The sequence below is a fragment of the Pyxicephalus adspersus genome, chromosome 3 (assembly GCF_032062135.1).
Source record: "Pyxicephalus adspersus chromosome 3, UCB_Pads_2.0, whole genome shotgun sequence".
In the NCBI taxonomy this organism is placed as follows: Eukaryota; Metazoa; Chordata; class Amphibia; order Anura; family Pyxicephalidae; genus Pyxicephalus; species Pyxicephalus adspersus.
The window spans coordinates 140155892-140174537 of record NC_092860.1 but is presented as its reverse complement, the minus strand read 5'-3'; the positions used below and the strand labels follow the sequence as shown (position 1 = coordinate 140174537).

Sequence of the window (18646 nt, the reverse complement as noted above, 5' to 3'; positions counted from 1 at the left end):
TTAATTCTTTATTCTGAAGTATGCAAACTAAATAAACAGCCTGTGATTTTTGTATTCCAGAAAATGAGTCAGTTCTCCCTTTTTTGTCAGTATGCAATATTGCACAGTAATAATTAATCCATAAGTAATTAAGAAATAAATATCACACAAGTTGAATAGGTTTGTGGTTTCCATTTGTAAGATATTCTGCATTCCTCATATCCTGTACTCAAGTGACAACATTTCCTCATTATCCCTAAATTGCCTGTTGACACAGCTGACATCTGTGAAGTCACATGAGACATGATGATGTAATGCAGTCAGGTGGGATCATCAATAAAGACGCACATTCACCCCTCTCTCATATAGGGCCAGATTTAATAAAGCTCTGCAAGACTGTCATAGGAGAACCGGGGTGATCCAGCAAACCTGGAATAGATCTTGTCCAGGATTGAAAACATTTGTCATCTAATAGCAAATGATTTTTAAGAAATCCAGTTTGGGTTTGTTTGATCACCCAGGTTCTCCCATGATAGTCTATTTTCTCCAGTCTTGGAGAGCATAAATAAATCAGATCTATAGTGTATTAAGAAAAAACACATCCCATCATCCATTTAGAAGTACATTTGGCTGTATGGTGACCTGTTGTTTGATTTATTAGAAAAACAATTCACATCTAGAGGATGCTGGGGATGTCATTTTCATATATAGCAGCTGGGCAGGGTGGTGGATGTATTTTGGGATATGTAGTTTGTGCAGTGATTTCACACATTTTTGGATAGCTGGGGAAATAAAAAAAAAAACCTGAACACCCTGCAGGCATGAAAAGACTATAATAATGATTATCATAAAGCAAGTTTTGGATCTTAATTCTGAGCTCCTGCATATCAGATCCAATTTTTAGACATTGGAACCTTAGTTATACTTCAACAAAAAAAATTATTCTTAATAAAGAAAAAAAAAATGACTACCCCTTACAATTTAATTCACAAAAGTAAGATTCTGATCAAGAGGATTAGAAAGGGAGTATTTCTTTGGGACATAATTCCAGTTTGTGTAATGGTATGTCAGTGTTTAGAAACCACAGGGCCATGTTTTTTGTCATTTTACTGGTACACACCCCACATTTTATTATCCTCCAAATTGAAGATCCATTTGTATACATTTTTGTTTGGATATTACAACTATCTATGATTGTATTAGTGTATTTTCATATTATTATTGCTGTATCAAATACTTGCAGTGCAGTTATTTCCCATGAGAGGTGTAATAGAGGACAATGATGTCCTCAGGGCAGACTTCATGTAATTCACAATTTCAGCCACTAGATGTCGATCTGTTACAAGATAAAGTTTGGATATTCTAGTAAAGAAGGATCTGTGTGCCCAGGGGTGGCGTGCCTGGCATCATCCTGGCATCAATTTACAATATTTGTAAGATCTTTCAAAATTCATTTTATTTATCTGACCTGTAGCTGACCTCCTACTAACCTGAATGTGACTTGTTTTCCTCATTGACTTATATGGGAATCCAAACCTATCTGATGCAAACAAAAGCCCACTAGGTTGGCAGAGTTTCCTAAATTGTCCATTGTCACCAAGGACGCAGAATATTTTTCAGGGATGATATTTTCCTGTTTACAATGTGGGTATATAGAGCAGGCGTGTCAAACTGCCAAATCTGGCCCTAAAGGTCCTTTTTTTGTCCCCACAAAGAATTCCAAAAATGAACTACATCTGGCCCGCCCACGTTACCACCTCACATCATCATTTTCAATTTCAATACATGCAATACATTCACATTATTCCTGTATACCCATCATGTGACACAAAGCCTAGGCAATGATCACATGGTGCTTGACTACCATGGGCATTGTGTTTGTTTCAATCCATTAGAGACTGCATAGTGTAATATTTAGTGTCAGACAAACTTGTAATGTGAGAGGATGAACAATACATAGCCTCCATAGAGAGACAGAAATTAGTCTTTTCAGCCCTAAAGTGTGTCCAGAAGGGTTCGGTTTTGTTACTTAAGGATGAAGTTGTAAATTTCCTCAATTTTTAAAATAAATTTTAGGTTTGGTCCCCGACTTGGTCTAAGTTTTTAATTTCGGCCCTCTGTGTATTTGAGTTTGGCACCCCTGCTATAGAGAGAAAACATATTTCAAATTAGGACAATATTAATATAATATTAAAAACAGCATCATGGAAGCATTCCATATCTTTTTAAACCAGTTGTTGACCTATAGAAGGTGGATAATGTATGCATTGCACAAAACAAATTTCACCTGAACACTTCAGTGTTACAATGTACGACCTGTGCCATTATTGATAAATTCTCGCTGTCATTTTGACAGCTTGGACTGGCTCTGTGTGGGAGGATCAGCTAATGTTGCCCAGATGTAATGTGCAACTAGCAGAATAATGTCAGGTAGAATTACAATGTAGGCATATTATATGTTCCCATCTTTACATTGTAATTATTCTGGTTGAACCCTTGGTTAACCCTAATCACTCATAATTGCCTGTCACTTTAGTAATTTTGTACTGCACGTTTATTTATTTTTTTGGCATGTATACATTTGGTACTATTTTAATTGACACATTTACAACAATTTGCTTTATGTGTAAATATCTTATAAATTATAATAATCATTATAGTGTCAGGTTGTTGTTTTAAAACTGGTTAAACTAGAAAAAAAAAGTGTTTTGTTTTCATTTTGTTACATTTTTATGTCTATAGAGTGAATAGAATATAAAATCATTTTTAAAAGACAATAATGGAAAGAATTGTTTGTATTGAAAATAAAGAGATATGTGTAACTTTATTTAATGGCAAAATGTTCAACAAATCAATAGGGCTGCACTTGATAATATACCATTTTATACAAATAAAATACAGTTGACATTCAGAAATCTGGCAACCTCCAGACCTAAGGAGTGCCGAATTTTTTAGAAAATTCCGTATTTTTGAAAGGTATACCTCCACACACAGGCCAGCCTTCCTCTCGCAGCACCCGCAGACATCTGGCACAGTTCCACAGAGCAGGCAGCAGGGACGTTTCAGCGTGTATTTAGTGTAGAAAGCAAGACCAAACAGCTGTTTCTGCAGAACAGCGCCATCAAAACATAAGTGGCCAAACAGTGTGCTACAGTCCCTGTATTGAAAATGGGATCTGAAATTCATGCCGGAAAACAGAAGAAAACTCATTATCAATGGCCAGATTTTTAATTGTCAACCTGTAATATACAAAAAAAACATTGTGTCGTAATATTCAAAGCAGTCCCTGCGTCCGGGCATGAAGTGACAAGGAGAAGTTGGGGGGCAGAGAGTGTTCCCCTTCTTGTCCACACCTGATCCCCATGCATTCTCCATGAGGGACTGAGGCTCACTGTTACAAAATGCACTCCTAGTGCTTGTGGGGGGCTTTGTGGAATTTGCAAGGTCTCTCCATAAAAGGGGCCTTAGACATAGTAAAAGAAATAGTAACCATCCTCAGAGGAGCTATATAAATATATAATGCTGGTCTGTTCATTTTCATTTCATGCCACTGAAACTGCAAATTACAACTGAGGAATCTCAGTTTCAGTTTGCAAATGCAACAAAGACATTCCCAGCAGTGTTATTATAGAGTGATATGGAGGGTTCGGCCACTTACCTTCAATGGTCAGTGCTCATCATGACTGACATGGGATTCAGTGGCAGTGACTTCATTTCTAGGTTATCCTAACCATTTTTAGGAAAAGGTTAAAGTTTCTATTTATTCCGGGTGGTATGCCGGGTGACCATTTTCCTTTACCTATTCATCACAGGTGTGGGATTACCTTATAGAGTAAAATATAGATCACAGAGAGAGAGCTGTTGCTTTTCTGAAATGTATTTTGGTTTATGTTATGTTGGGAGTAAAAACAATGCATAGCAAATAAAATCTGTGCTGAGGATGCATAGAGGCTGCCATTGCTGGAAATGCAGAATACCTGGCTATCATGTGGATGCGGGGAATTGTATTCTTTCTGAGACATTGTTCCAGAATAAGAATAAAATTTATGAGCTGTGATGTAATTTTGACTTCCTGACCTCTCTCTGAGTCAGTGACATAGACAGTGTGTGTGTATGTATATATATATATATATATATATATATATATATATATATATATAAATAGTAAGCTCTTCTGGGCAAGGGTCCTCCCTCCTGTGTCCTGAGAACCAAAATTCAGGAACATGAAAATATGTTAGCACTGCAGCTAATATAATGTATGCAATAAATTGTAAATATTGTGAAATAAATTATAAATATGTATATTGTATTTATTGGTCCTGATTTCATAAAGCTCTCCAAGGCTGGAGAGGACACACTTTTCTCAGTGAAGATGGATGATCCAGCAAACCTGGCATGGGTTTCCTAAAAGACATGTTTATTTGTTAGCAAATGTTTTCAATTATGGACCATATGCATTCCAGGTTTGCTGGATCACCCAGGTTCACTGATCAAAGTGTGTCCTCTCCAGCCCTGGGGAGCTTTGATAAATCAGGGTCAAGGTATATATGACTGCAGTACTCCTTGTTCTCCACAAGATGGCACACACAGTCCAATCTTAATTCTTTATTGATAATATGTAGAAGGCTTTTAAAAGGGAAAAAAGGAACTTACAAGCCTTTATTATTATTACTACACAGTATTTATATAGCACGGACATATTATGAAACGCTGTACAAAGTCCATGGTCATGCCACCAAGCATTCACAAGTAAAAAAAATAAATAAAATGTGTAGCAAAAAAAGCACTTTTACCTTCCTCACCCTTCCATTCCTGGAGCTAGTGACAGAAAGTAAATCCAGAAACATTTCTTTCCATGGTTTTATTATTTGTTTTAGATGGAAATGTGAAAAAATAAATGAAAAGAAAATTGTGATTGATGCTTATAGAAGCTATTCATTTTCTGGTTCTGCAGGGAACAATTACATCGGACCATTACAATGGAAGGAGTGAGAAGGCAAAAACATTCCCCGGGACTTTTTAAGCACTTTTAACAATTCACAATGATCACAATATATGTTAAAAATCATAAAATACTAATTTATTCAAAACATGATTAAAATACATAAAAAAACATATTATTCACTGTATATTGTTTAAAGTCTCTTTTAAATCGCTGGTAGATGTAAGCTACGTGTTTCACAGAGCATGGTCCACTTCATCAGGAACAAAGAGACATCTATAAAGTAACTCTCAAAAGCTGCGCCTAGGCTAACAAGGTAGTTCTTTCACAGAATGGCGAGTAGGAAAGATCGGGAATTTAGCTGCAGAACCAAGTTATAAATAAAATATATCAATGACTTGATGCCCAAATTCTTAAAAAAACCAACTCCAATGATCCTCAGCATACTCAAACACTACTTTGCATCACTCACATTAGATCAGACTGGATCCTGGTGCCGGATCTGACCATACGTATTACAATTTTTATTGATATCTAGTGTGAGATCCTACCTAACCAACCCAGTCATTTTTTTATTTTATTCAGATAGGTATGTCCTTACACTATATCAGTGTTTTTCAAGCAGGGTTTCTCCAGAGGTTGTTAGGGGTTCTTTAAACAATTTGTGCCTCTCAGGTCAGTATAACTGATACAAATTATTATTTTTTTGTCCACCTGTAGGGGTGACATTCCTCCCTCTAGCCAGCAAGTTAAAATACATTTTTCCTGTGAAAATCTTGTTGTGTAAAGAGCTCAGTAGCTCAATGAAACAGTGCAGCCCTTTCTGCATTTCTGTTTTCTTTTTTTTAGGTATTACATAGCTATAGGGATCCTTTGTTATGTAATAAATAATTTATTTGTCAACAAAAAAATGTTAAACTAAAATTCGACCATATATTAGATTGTTTAAAAAGTGCTAAATGTGATGATAAATGCACATGATATATCCAGTTATTAAGTAATTATACCATAGACTGTTTATCCAGTAAAGATCCAGCTGCCTAAGGGGTTTTAGGGCGGAGGGATTTCTTGCCCTTGTTATAGCAGATTGTCAACGCTTTATAATATTTTTTTGCCTTCCTCCGGATCAACAAAAGCTTTTAAGGAAACTACATTTTCATTTATTTGTAGTCTTTTTCCCCCTAATTAACTATGAAGTGGTCAGGCCACTCTAACTTACATTTACATTGGAAAAAAAACAGGAAATGGGCTTTGCATTATTTTATTTTCCTGAAATAACAAGTTGGACCACTGTCAGGTTGAGCCTACGCTTGAGGCATCACAGGGTATGTTTAGCACACTGGAAGGAAAAATTTAAATAGCTAGGTAGGCAAAATATTTTCGTTAACTGTGGTTGATAACCCTAATTCAGCCATAAAAATTAGGTATTGTTCTGAATGAATTTGAAAAATAGTACATCAGTTGTGAGAAGCCAAAAGACAGCGATCAGGGTCTGATGCCATCACACAATTAACTCCAGAGCTGTATTTATAAAAGTTTTCTGCCCATTAGTTTGGTTGTCTTTTCATGCACAGCCATTCAAATCCCTATGCGTTGCTTGTTGTAAAAACTAAGATTCTTCTGCCACCTAGTGGTAGGCATCTAATAATAAAATAAATTAATAGGACAAAAAGCACCTAAAAAAACAATTATCTATATGACTAAAAGCAAAACAAAAAGAGGTAAAGAATAGCTAAGGTCTAAATGGGAAAAATAAGTTAAATGGAGCTAAATATGGTTAACTAAGGAATAATAGGGGTTAAATAGTTCAGTTTATTAAAAAATACATATATATGAACAAAAAGGCAGATAAAATAAATATAAAAAAACATATTTATATACCGTATTTTTTGCCGTATAAGACGCACTTTTTCTTCCCCAAAACTGGGGGGAAAAGTTGGTGCGTCTTATACGACAAATACCGTGTTATAAAATAATTAAAATAAGATACTCACCCGATACCCGATCCTGCGTGTGTCTCCTCTCCTCGCTGGCTGCAACGTGTGTCTCCTCCTGGCTGCAGTGCAGAGCGAAAGAAGCCGGCACAGCGGCCCCTGCCCTAACTGCCGTACAGTGGAAAAAAAGGTAAGTGAACGGCGCAGAGTGATCAGAAGGGGGATTTGAATGGCAGAGTGATCAGAAGGGGAATTTGAATGGCACAGAGTGATCAGAAGGAGAATATGAATGGCACAGAGTGATCAGAAGGGGAATATGAATGGCACATGAGTGATCAGAAGGGGAATTTGAATGGCACAGAGTGATCAGAAGGGAATTTGAATTTCACAGAGTGATCAGAAGGGGACAATCAATGGCACATGAGTGATCAGAAGGGTAATACCGGTATGAATGGCACATGAGTGATCAGAAGGGGAATAATCTTTCAGAATCTTTTTTTTCTAGATTTTCTTCCTTTAAAATTAGGTGCGTCTTATATTCCGGAGCATCTTATACGGCGAAAAATACGGTATATAATATATATATATATATATATATCTTTATATTACTCACTAGCTGTCTGCAAGTGTAATTTTACAATTTATACTTTTGTATATTATATATGAAGTATTATAGAAGTATTTTTTTCCACTAGACTAGCTACTACAATGACTAACCAACTGCTGAGATAAGATGTCACCCACCCAGGGAGAGCATTGTTTTTAATATGTCAGAGACCCATAGATGTTAATTGTGGGAAAGAGCACGGAAAATCAGAGCCCGTGCATGTAACAAGTGAACATGGCTACCTCCATGTACATCTATAGTTATAAATTACCATGTTTTCCTTGCAATATACCTCTATGCTGACCCTTGCTTTGCATTGACTTAAGCCAACAATAGATTATAATAGCATATGTATTATGCATGAATTTACTAGCACACATTTATGTATGTGTAGTACATAAAGCTTTTAGGACTTTTATAATTACTAATTATTCTTTTACTCCCTCTTTGCAGTGCCGGCCTTCCATCGGAGCTGGGAACCAAACCCTGTGTAAGCTATGTAAGAGCTCATGCAGTGCTGATGGCTTCTTATCATCCCTCAGATAATGTCCAGGTCAGGAGGTTTGCCTAGGAGATCGTCATATGCTCCACTATAGCCAGAAACGAAAGTGCATCCTGAACTTTCAACAGACTCACCTTGTCCCAAATAAGTCTCTAGCAGTGTGAAATAGGGGGAGGTAGCCGGCTTTGTGCAGACAATCTTCGCCATGTTGTTCCCATAATACAATATTAGGTCAATATTAGGTTCAAAATACAGACAGGAAGGGTAGAACTTTGATCACATTTTTCTTGCCATCTGGGTCTTTGCTGCAGACAGAAGCTTTAACCCAGCCTTCTCAATATTATTTAAATAGGGGAACTTTAGAATCCCCTGACAATAATAAAATCAGCTTACAGTACATTAATGCGGTGATCAGTAGGTTGCGGTGATCAGTGGGAAGAATACCTCCTATATTGCTATAACAGTGGTCGCCAACCGGTGGTCCGCGGCTCTGGCCAGTGCACCCCGAGTGGGGTCATGAAAATGGACCCCACTGGAGTGGCGCACCAGCCAGAGATAAGGACCATGTGCCCTGTACGAATCGCAGGCTCAGGGAAGTAGACAGGTTGTGTCTCAAGACACAATCAGCCCACTCTCCCATCCCGGATCCGAGCCTACGACAGCGGCTTGATGGGGGAAGGGACAGTTTGCATGACTTGCAGAAGAAATCTTTTGCTAAACACAGCTGAGATAGATCTGTAACCTCTTGTAACTCTTTATTGACCAAGACAAACTCTGCAGATGTTACTTACATCAAAGCACAGCTTGTTCCAATAGTTAATTAATGTCTAGGCTCCATAAAGTTCTTTTTTTTGCTTTGTTTGTGATTTGCTCACAGGATTTTATACAGTAACTGAGACCATGCTGCCTAATATTATGTTGAGACAAACATCCATCGTAATTGCATTTATTAAAATATTGTACCAGTTCCGACTTAGATACAAATTCAATATAAGAACAAACCTACAGTCCCTATCTCGTATGTAACCTGGGGATTACCTGTATTAAATCAAGTGTAAATGCTGCCTGTAATATTAGATAAAAAATACTTTGACATTTTTGAGTAGTCGATCAAAATGATTGCATATGCATATGTTTTATGTCTAGCATTAATTCTATGGTTCACCCCAAGTTAAATCTGAATGACATCACATGCAAAATCTTTTCTGCTGCCTTGATCTGCCCTGCTTATGAGACCGTTGTTTAGGCTCTGCAGTCTCCTTTATACTTATTTATCATTTATTATTATTAACAACATAGAAAAGAAAAAAACAGCCCACATACAGAAATTACTGACATTTTAATTAAGTTATTACAAGACACAGGACCCCCTTTGGGGCAAGTGTGTAGCAGTATTCTGTTCATTGTGCTTTTCATTAAAGAAATCCCATTATATACATAAGAAACTACTGTACAGCATCTGAGATCAGGAAATATATTTATGGAAATGTCTTTTATCTGAATTAAATTGCATTTACAAAATAAGAACAGGCTGGAAATAAAGTACAATCCATTAAATAACATCATTCTGAATCAAGTCTTTATGCATATTCACAATGTGATTGCAGGATGTCACGTTGTTCGTTATTAAACAAAATCAAGCAGTATGTATTGATAAATAAAAAAGAAATCAAACTGCGTTAACTATTACAAAGTGAAGCCTGAGATATAAGCTTGATAAGTGTCAATATGTCACGTCATGACCAAGCAAGAGGTTCCATAACTACCCAGTGTTGGCCATGTGGAATATTCCAATACCATGGCATGTGGTAGGACACACACCGTCCAACCAGCTCCAAATGGAGAGCTCTATACAAGAATCTCCTGGCATTTTTTAAGCCATGTTACCTAAAAATAAGAATTCCCAATAAGAATGGGGTTCATCAGGAGTGGGTCAAGTTTATGTCAAGTATCCTCCAATTTTGGTACATGTACCCTCCAATGGTCTTCACATTTCTTATTTATCCTTAAAAAACCCAGAACACTAATTGTTTTTTTTAATACTATATGATGTATTGTTTGTAAAAGCTTTTAGCTGGCCATGGTAGCACCAGGAGCACCCATGCCAGTGGCTAAGAACCTGAGAATTTATTACTACTCTCTACTGTTCTAAACACAGAGTAAAATGTCCAAAATGGAAGATTCCACTCTGGTCTGATCACTGCACAACAAGCAATTAGTAGGTCTCCGGAGACATGGTATCGTCATATAAAAGTCTATAGCAGCCGCTCTTTGAGGGGGATCTAGGTTTGCTCAGCAATATGTCCTCAAATAATAATTAAGTACATCCAAAAAGAGAGAAACCCATGGTAGCATTTAGGCCATTTCACATAGGAATATAAGATTTTGTGACCCAAAGTTTTTGTAGATGGGATGGACACTCATCCCCTACAAAACTTTTACACTATGGCACCCAAAGGAGTCCATCATAGGGCATGTACAGTGTTTGACATATTTGAATGAATGGGTGACATTTCACAACTGCTTCCAGATTCCTCTGCCATTACTCAACCTCAACTTCTTTTTACTATCATTTTAATGTGAAAGTAAAAGGTCACATCAAAGGAGCGCGTTTGCTTCCTGTCAGTAATTTATATATATCAGCCTCATTACTGGACTTCATCATATCCAATTCTATAAGGATAACATAATGCTAGGGTTATGCCAAATTTATGAAAATACATTTTAATCAATGCAAAAAGAAAAGGCAAGCTGCTTGCTTTATAAAGGAAAATTCCCATTCCCATGCTCATTTCGGGCTTACAATAACTCTGAAATAGAATATGTCAGTTTTATGATAACCACAGGATTTTACAGGGAGTTTTCCAGTCTTGTCTCTTCTATGTAATAAGCACAGCCTATTAAAAAAGGCTGGATAGTGAAAGGAAGATCAAAGAGCTGGCAATCATGATGTCCGACTTTCTCTCCAGAATTTATTTTGTCATAAATACATATAGCAAAATCAGCCCAGTCTCAATGACCTGGTAGGCTTGCCATGGGCACAGAAAGACTGTACATATAGACAAATGGCCATGATTTTCCCATTACAACTTCCAATTGGGTCTAAGGCTATGTACACACGTCAGATGATTCTCGTCCGATAATCGCCTCAGGACTAATATCAGACGAGAATCTGGCGTGTACAGCACTCATCGTCCCAACGACCATATTGGCGGATCAATGGACGACGGACGAGGAATGATCGTAATGAAAATGAAGGGGAGAGAGCACAGCATGGTACCGCTCCATCGTTCTCCCCCTTCCCTCTCCATAGACCAGAATGGTGCTGTATGTATTGCACTCCTTCATGTATCTTTCTGCACAACAATTATTGCACGTGTGTATGCAGCCTATATTATCTGATATCTGCAAATAGTTGTGCAACTCTTCACTTCTTTAAGTTCAAAGCTGTACCCATGATAATAAAATCTAAAGCATAGGGATGTGTCGGCTTGGCTGGCTGCATATTGTAGAAAATTTGTATTGGAAGTATTTGTCTGCATTTAACATTTTAGATGAAACAAATCTAAATCAACCAAGCTTGTTTTTTTATTATCTGTACATAATGTAAATATTCTGTCTCTAGACTCTATAAAGATGCTGCTGCTTGGGAATCCTTTAATTATGTAAACTTCATTTTATTTCCCCGTGTCCACAATTTATTTATCTCCTTCCATAGCTCCTTCCATAGCTCCCTAGTCACACAGTGTAAGAAGAAACCCCAAAGGTTGTAATCAACTTGGGTTGGCCATACACAACATTTAGGCAATGTAAACTTTAATCACAAATTGTGGGGATCAAAGTAACCTTTCTCCAGTTTCATTTTTACTGGAAGCTGGTGGAGGGCTGCATTAGATGACAAAGCCTGAAAATTGCTTGACATGTATAAAAAAAAGAACAATGCAGCAATAATGGCTCCTATATTGAGGTGAACTGAAAAGGGCTGAAATGTAGGGCCCTTGGGACAAATGGGAGCTAATTTGCTAAAGGAAAATAGTTTGTTTACTTAGCAAAGTTGGACCTTTTCAGTCGGACCCACGACATTCTGCTGCGGGCTCAGTCATGGTTCCCAACCACTCAAATTAAAGTGACACAATGAACACCACTTCACTCAGAGAATATGATCTACTTCTTTAGTAAATCAGCCCATTCAGTGGGCCTAGGCTGAAAGCTCCATAACTATCTACTTCAATGTTAACAAGATAAGAAGTATACAAGCACAACTGTATAATCTTATCAGAGTCCATGTTATAGAATTATTCAGACTATTAGTATTGCAGAAAAATAGAGGACATTGATGGAAGCAGATACCCAACCGCAGTGGAATACTCCATGAAGCAACATTAAAATATGACGTGTAAACGACATATTGTAAAACAAAGTGCAACTAACTGCTGTCCCATCAAGTCCAGTCCACAATTCCACCTGTGGGAACTCTGTGAGGTCACCATCGCCAATGTACAGATCTTTATTGACAGCCCTCATTGGTACAAAACAATTTTCCATATACACATATATATAGTATTTAAACAGTAAATAATTACATCTTCCAGTGTTTATAACACAAGCCACAATTACACGTGACTTACCCAACGAGTGAAATAACATTAGTTTAATCAGAATTTTTTGGGGCAACAACATTCCAGTGCTTATAATTCATTTCTGTGTGTTCATCATTGTGTGTATATAGGTTTATTAAATAAGTGGTAGGGACGTAAGAGAGTGAAGCAATATGAATACATCATTTCACTAAAATTGGCGCCATGACCAGCTTTTTTCCTATTTACCTATTGTGCCATCTTATATACATAAGCAATTCTGAAACCAACTTACCTTACACTTACAATTTGAAAGATAAATCATGAAGACAAAAGTTAAATGGCCATGATACCTACACCAAAAATTGACATTTAAAACTATATTTTCAGGGCCTAAACTGGCAATGCTGCTGATGTGCAATTTTGCAGGTTACCAGCAAAGAGTTGGCGTGTATGTGGAGCTCCTTAGATTCCAAGACATGGCTGAATTCCAGGTTACATCTTTGTTCAAGTTGACAGTATGCATCCTTCCAGTTGCTCTCAATTGCACCATTGTCATTCAAGTCCATACAGATGATAGATCTTTGTCACTAGAGACGATCATTTATAGTTGTCTCTGGAAAAGGTCTAGGGTCAGTACAGATGTTCCCTGATATTTACCGATCTTGCCGTTTCACTAAGCACCCCATGAGACTCCCCCACCGCCTTATCATAGAACAGAACAGGATGCTCGGATTCCACCTTTCTATACAGTGACTGTTGCTTAAACTGCTATGAGAAATAATCACGAAAAGTGGATACTAGAGGTTCTGGCACTGAACTGCTGAATGGTGGAGAGCAGTAGAACATGGCATCAGAAAGGACAAGCCTTGAGCAGAAGGTGAGACCCGATCCACATGCCATGTCTGGAATCCAAAGCTACCCCATAAGTACACAGAAAATGATTTTAGGATTGATGCAGTTACGTGCAGTCAACACAGGATACCTGCACATCAGCAGATCTGTTAGCTTAGAACCTTACAGGTTTAAGGATCAGTCCCCATAAACTTTTAATTAAGCGGAAGTGGAAGGCACTCTGCACCAAGGTTCCCAGCACTATCCAAATCCTGCAGATATGGAGCCACTGTCCCAACTTTGGTTTATATTACAGAATATATTCCATGGTGTGTAAGATGTCATTTTCTATACCGAAGTAGGAATCTGGCAGTTCAGACATCTTTCCTATAGTTTAGTTTTGGATGGAAAGGTCTGTAATGTAGATAAGATTCATCCCTTTGCGGAACCTAACATATCTCAGGCTGCATGAGCATATGCTCAAAAGCAATAGGGAACCTCACTATGAAATTCATTATGTAAACTTGTCAGATATAACTTCCTACTGATCATTTTGAATAAAAATATAAGAAATATAATGTTTCCCAAAGTGGAAACTATTACTATATTTTGGTGATATCAGCAAAGTGCAAGCCAAACTAGTACTATTGTTTTAGTTTTAAATTTTGGGGGAAATTTTCCTTTAATTCCCTGTCCCAGAAACACAACTTTTCGATCAAATTCAATGAAATATATTTAATCATGGATAGCATTGACTGGACAGGTCTTTTTTTGGATATTTTTTTCCAAATTCCAGGTAGGTAGGTATCTGGACTGAAGGTACTAATCTCTATCTCATATTAGTTAGCTACTAATTTCTTCTTTAAAAAGATAACAATATTCCAATATGAACCAATAAAAAGTCAAGGGTTTAATTTTTTCCCATACTATTCAAAAGAAAGTTTTGCCTAGAGATACTTTATATGTGAAATTACAGTGGTCATGGAAAGGTGGGTTAATTAAAGGAACACAAAACTAATGAACAGAGAATTTAGATTGACAGAAAAGTCAAACAAAAACAGATTTATGTTTATTATCTGAAATGAAAAGGTCCAGTAATAGTCTGCATATTGTATATATCAAGCATAGGAGAATCGGTAAGGTTGTTGGGTCACAAGTTCCGATGAAGTAATAATAAGGTAAGGTCACTAAAGCTTTTAATATTTTTTTTACCTTTATCAACACAATTTGACCTCATTTAGCTAAACGATTATCGGTGTAATTTTGTGCCATCTGTATGAAGCTTCTTTTCTGTGCATATTTTCTAGGTGCTATATTTTTCTTTTTTTAAGTTGGCATCAGTGTCTCTAAGTTCATCTGAGTCCTGTGTATCTAAAATTTAACGTGGGATATTACAGACAGGTGTTACTTTTAGACATTCAGATAAATTAGGCTGTTAAAGTATACCTGAGAAACTTCCAAAGCTGTCTGACCTGCCAAAGTTTATGTAATTCACAAATCCTGGCCTTACCAAGGAGCATAGTATTGGATATGACCGTGTCCTGCGTCTTTACTTCCAGGCTGGTCATTGGACAATGAAACAGAATCATTGCACTGCGGATTTGTAGCCAACTGACGATGTAGGTGACATCAAGCAAAACAAATTGTTTTGGTAAGTGCTGGACTATAATATGGCTCAAATATGTGACTTCCAAAACTGTCTGCCAGTGCAAAGATTTCCAAGCCCATGGATGACGACTCTCAAAAGCATCAACAACAAGAGGTGAAATATCATTTTTGTACTGACCTTTTATCAGAATTCAGCATTTTACTGCCTATTAAACATGGTTTAGCTGGGGATAATATCAACTAAAATAATACAGATGCCAAAATAAAACTTCACCTGTTAGATAGATGTTATTAGTTTTATTGTTTTATTTACTGACGCTCACATAGGAATGTTTGCTGTAGGCTACCTGCAGCAAACCACCAACATGACCTCTCACTAATGACTCAAACGTAGCACAGAGATCTGGGAAGTTAAAGATGAAGTTCAGATAGTTATAAAGGACATTTATATTGCAAAACTGTAATATAATAGTTGTTTTTGCAAGCAGATACAAATTTGACTTGGATTTAGCCTCTTGCAAACTACTGTACTCTGAAGTTATGAAAAGGGGGAGCGAGAAACAGCACAAGTAGACAATCAGGAGTGCTCACATACGTATATTCCAAATATGTAATTAAAAGTATTCTGTGTGTTCAGCTTTAAAATGTATCTCTAGTCAAACTTTATTTAGACAAAGTAGGAAAGCATTCAACCATCTTGAACCTTTATTGCAGACTCTATAAAGGGAGGTTCAACCAAAACACCAAAGCGGAGATCAGGACATTTGATACAGGGGAGGCCAGAAATACTACGGAAAAATATGCAGTTAGTTGGCTCATCGTGTAAAGCTGTTCTTCACCTCGGCTTTTAAAATGAATGACTGCTAAATGAAAATACCCAGCGACTTGTCAGACTTTAGCAATGCAAACATCCCAGTGTAATTTTAATGAACAAAATTAGGAATTAAACATGGGCATACTAAGGTGTAACACAAATACAGCAGCAACGGGAAATAACCCAAGCAGGTAAGTGGAGCTGGGAACTTAAGCACAGAGCCCTACTAACAATAAATGATATAAAAAGCTGGTATGGGGATAGTCAGCCCAGCTGAATCCACAAGATGACAGTGTTAGTTGGCCCTTAAAATGAATATTATTACCTGTATAACCCCCCAACCCATTGGCATTTCTTGTTGTGAAGATGCCCTGGAAGAACCAAAAGAACATTTAGTTTCATAATATGTGAAAACAACTTTCAATGTTCATGTCTGGTCATGTCCAATGTACGGTAGTTACTTTTTCCAGTTAAAAATAAAATGTTTTGAGGTGTCTCTGTTTTAAGCAGCTGAATATGTATATGTATTAGCATTTTTAAAGAAAATAAAATTATTGCTGTGTATTAAAGGACAACTCCACTAAAAATCAATAAATCCCATTTTGCTAAGCACTGCTGGGTAAACATGGTGTTGATGATGCTGCGTCGCAGCAGATTGTGCCTTTGCCCGTCAACAAACTGCTAACAAAGAATCGATCACTCGAAGCTGTATGTTATTTTACAGTCCTTCTAAACTATACTCAGCACTTGAATTTCAATAGGAGCAAGAGGTCTGTAGACATTGGGACCAGGACTGCAGTTTGGTGCAAGTGAAGTTCTAATGATAGGTAATACATGGCTGCCATTATAGAACTATCCCCTAGAGGACTGTCTGGTGGAGAGACATTGGCACATGTCCTGTAGAGGTGGGGCCCACTACTTTACTGAAGAGCTCAAGTGGCTCTGTATTTAATTTCCTGTTCCCCTAAGGAACTTAATGAGCACACATTGAGTGCACTGCACAAAAAGTCCCAGCCTTTTGGATCAATTGTAGTGCAACTGTGCCAGTCCTTTTATACCCCCACACAGACCTCTGAACCAAGGCCAAACACCACAGCACACTCTAGGCCCCACTTCAAAGATTTCTATGTTGGAGAGCCCATCTAATTGCAGGAACTGATCTGAGATTTGCCTTGTGGTATATACAATAGGTCTAAGTTCCACTAAGCGCCCTCCCCTGTGTTTGACTCTACAAAGTCACCTAGGATTGCACAAGCTCCCACATTCTAATTGGTGGATCACCAATGTTAGGCGGCATCCTTGGGGAGGTACATTGGTGCATATGATACCAAGATCCGGCCTGGTAAAAGTCATCCAGGGTTGCACATGGAGCTTCCACATTCTAGCTGGTGATCACAAATGATATACAGTGTCCATGGGGAAGGTGGTTGATGCATATGATGCCAAGATCCTGCTTTGTGTTGCTTGAATTGATTAGCTGGAACTAGGAATTCTGCAGAGGACATCCCGTGTCCTCCACAACAAACATTTTTCACAGGTAAGAAAAAATGCAATATTTGAAATATTAATTTTTAGAGGAGTTGACCTTCAACTTTATAAATTAAAAAGCAGAAAAAATTACTAATATACTTAAAGCCCTCCTCTTCCTGACACTGAAGTATTGCTCTGTACACAAACCTTCTTTTCACTTCTGAAGCACAAAACAACTCTCCAGCTCAGTTTGCTCTTTCGAATGAAAGGGAGAGGGTGACAAAAGTAAAATGGAAGCATGACTGTGCAGGTGATGATGGCGTTCACAAGCGCACAGATGTGCATCCATGCCTTAGAGCTGTGTGCTGTGACAGATGCTACAATCAATCTGGTAATCTGTACCGTTTAAGGTAATCAGTGATACGTTGAGGATCTTCAAAGCATTATAGTATCAAGGTGTCTGTCATGTCAGAACCAGAACATTTGGAAGACTGTACTGAAGCTGGGAGCCACAGACATTTCATCCTTTTTCTTTAGCAGCTTAAGAAATAAAGAAAAAAAAAATCATAATCAAACTTCTCTGTACAGTTATTAGTGTTTAAATGAAAACCGGCATGCCTCCAGCAAAGTCCTTTTCTCAGAGTAATTCTTGGCGTGGGTCAAAAGCAACAAGACTTAGGAGCCATCGGCCTGCGAAGGGGAGGAATGGGCACCAGGAAGTCAGATCGCAGCTTTGTCACTGTAGAAAGGAGTGACGTGGAACATATAACAGTGTGTGCAGACCCGGACTGGTTTCATCTGCCCATATCGCGGCAGTGGGGCGGAGTGGGAAGAGCAGCGGGAACAGAAGATCTGTAAAAAAAAAAAAAAAAGAACGATAGGCCTTAAACAATAATCTGGGTTACAGATGCAGACCATTGCACTGCCGGCACTCAGGAAGAGCTGACAATTTGGGTAACCGGTGGGCATGCTTGGTGAAAACCTAGGATTTATATGGACACTGAGGCCTGCAGTAGATATCTATTTAATGTACAGCACTGCATAATATGTTGGCGCTATATAAATCCTGTTTATTAATAATAATAACAATAATAATAATAATAATAATAATAATATGTGGTTATACTTACCTATGTATACTTGAATAGAATGATATGTCACATGGTGATACACTTGGGTTGTTGTATCAGAAACTTTAGATCAGCGAGATGTAGATGAACGCGGGGATTGACTTTCTTTATTAATAGCATCTAACCTTCAAACCACAGGAGATGGTAAGATATTATGCTCAGACACTCTATGCTGGAAGTCTAGAATAACAATCTTACTGAGCTAAAACGAAATAGACTGCTCAGAAAATGTGAACGTATGATCTGGGT

The 18646-nt window shown here is 37.6% G+C and overlaps 1 protein-coding gene across 5 annotated transcripts in view; it reads right to left on the bottom strand.

Annotated features, from left to right (window-relative positions):
* Positions 1 to 9284: 9284 nt before the first annotated feature.
* The window catches only part of ZFYVE28 (zinc finger FYVE-type containing 28), a 142233-nt gene continuing 132871 nt past the window's right edge, over positions 9285 to 18646 (bottom strand). For all 5 annotated transcript variants that reach the window (XM_072406548.1, XM_072406549.1, XM_072406550.1 and 2 more), the window contains one exon: positions 9285 to 18119. In XM_072406548.1, coding sequence (XP_072262649.1) covers positions 17988 to 18119 — 132 coding nt within the window. In that variant the 3' untranslated portion in view covers positions 9285 to 17987. The remainder of the gene's footprint in view (positions 18120 to 18646) is intronic.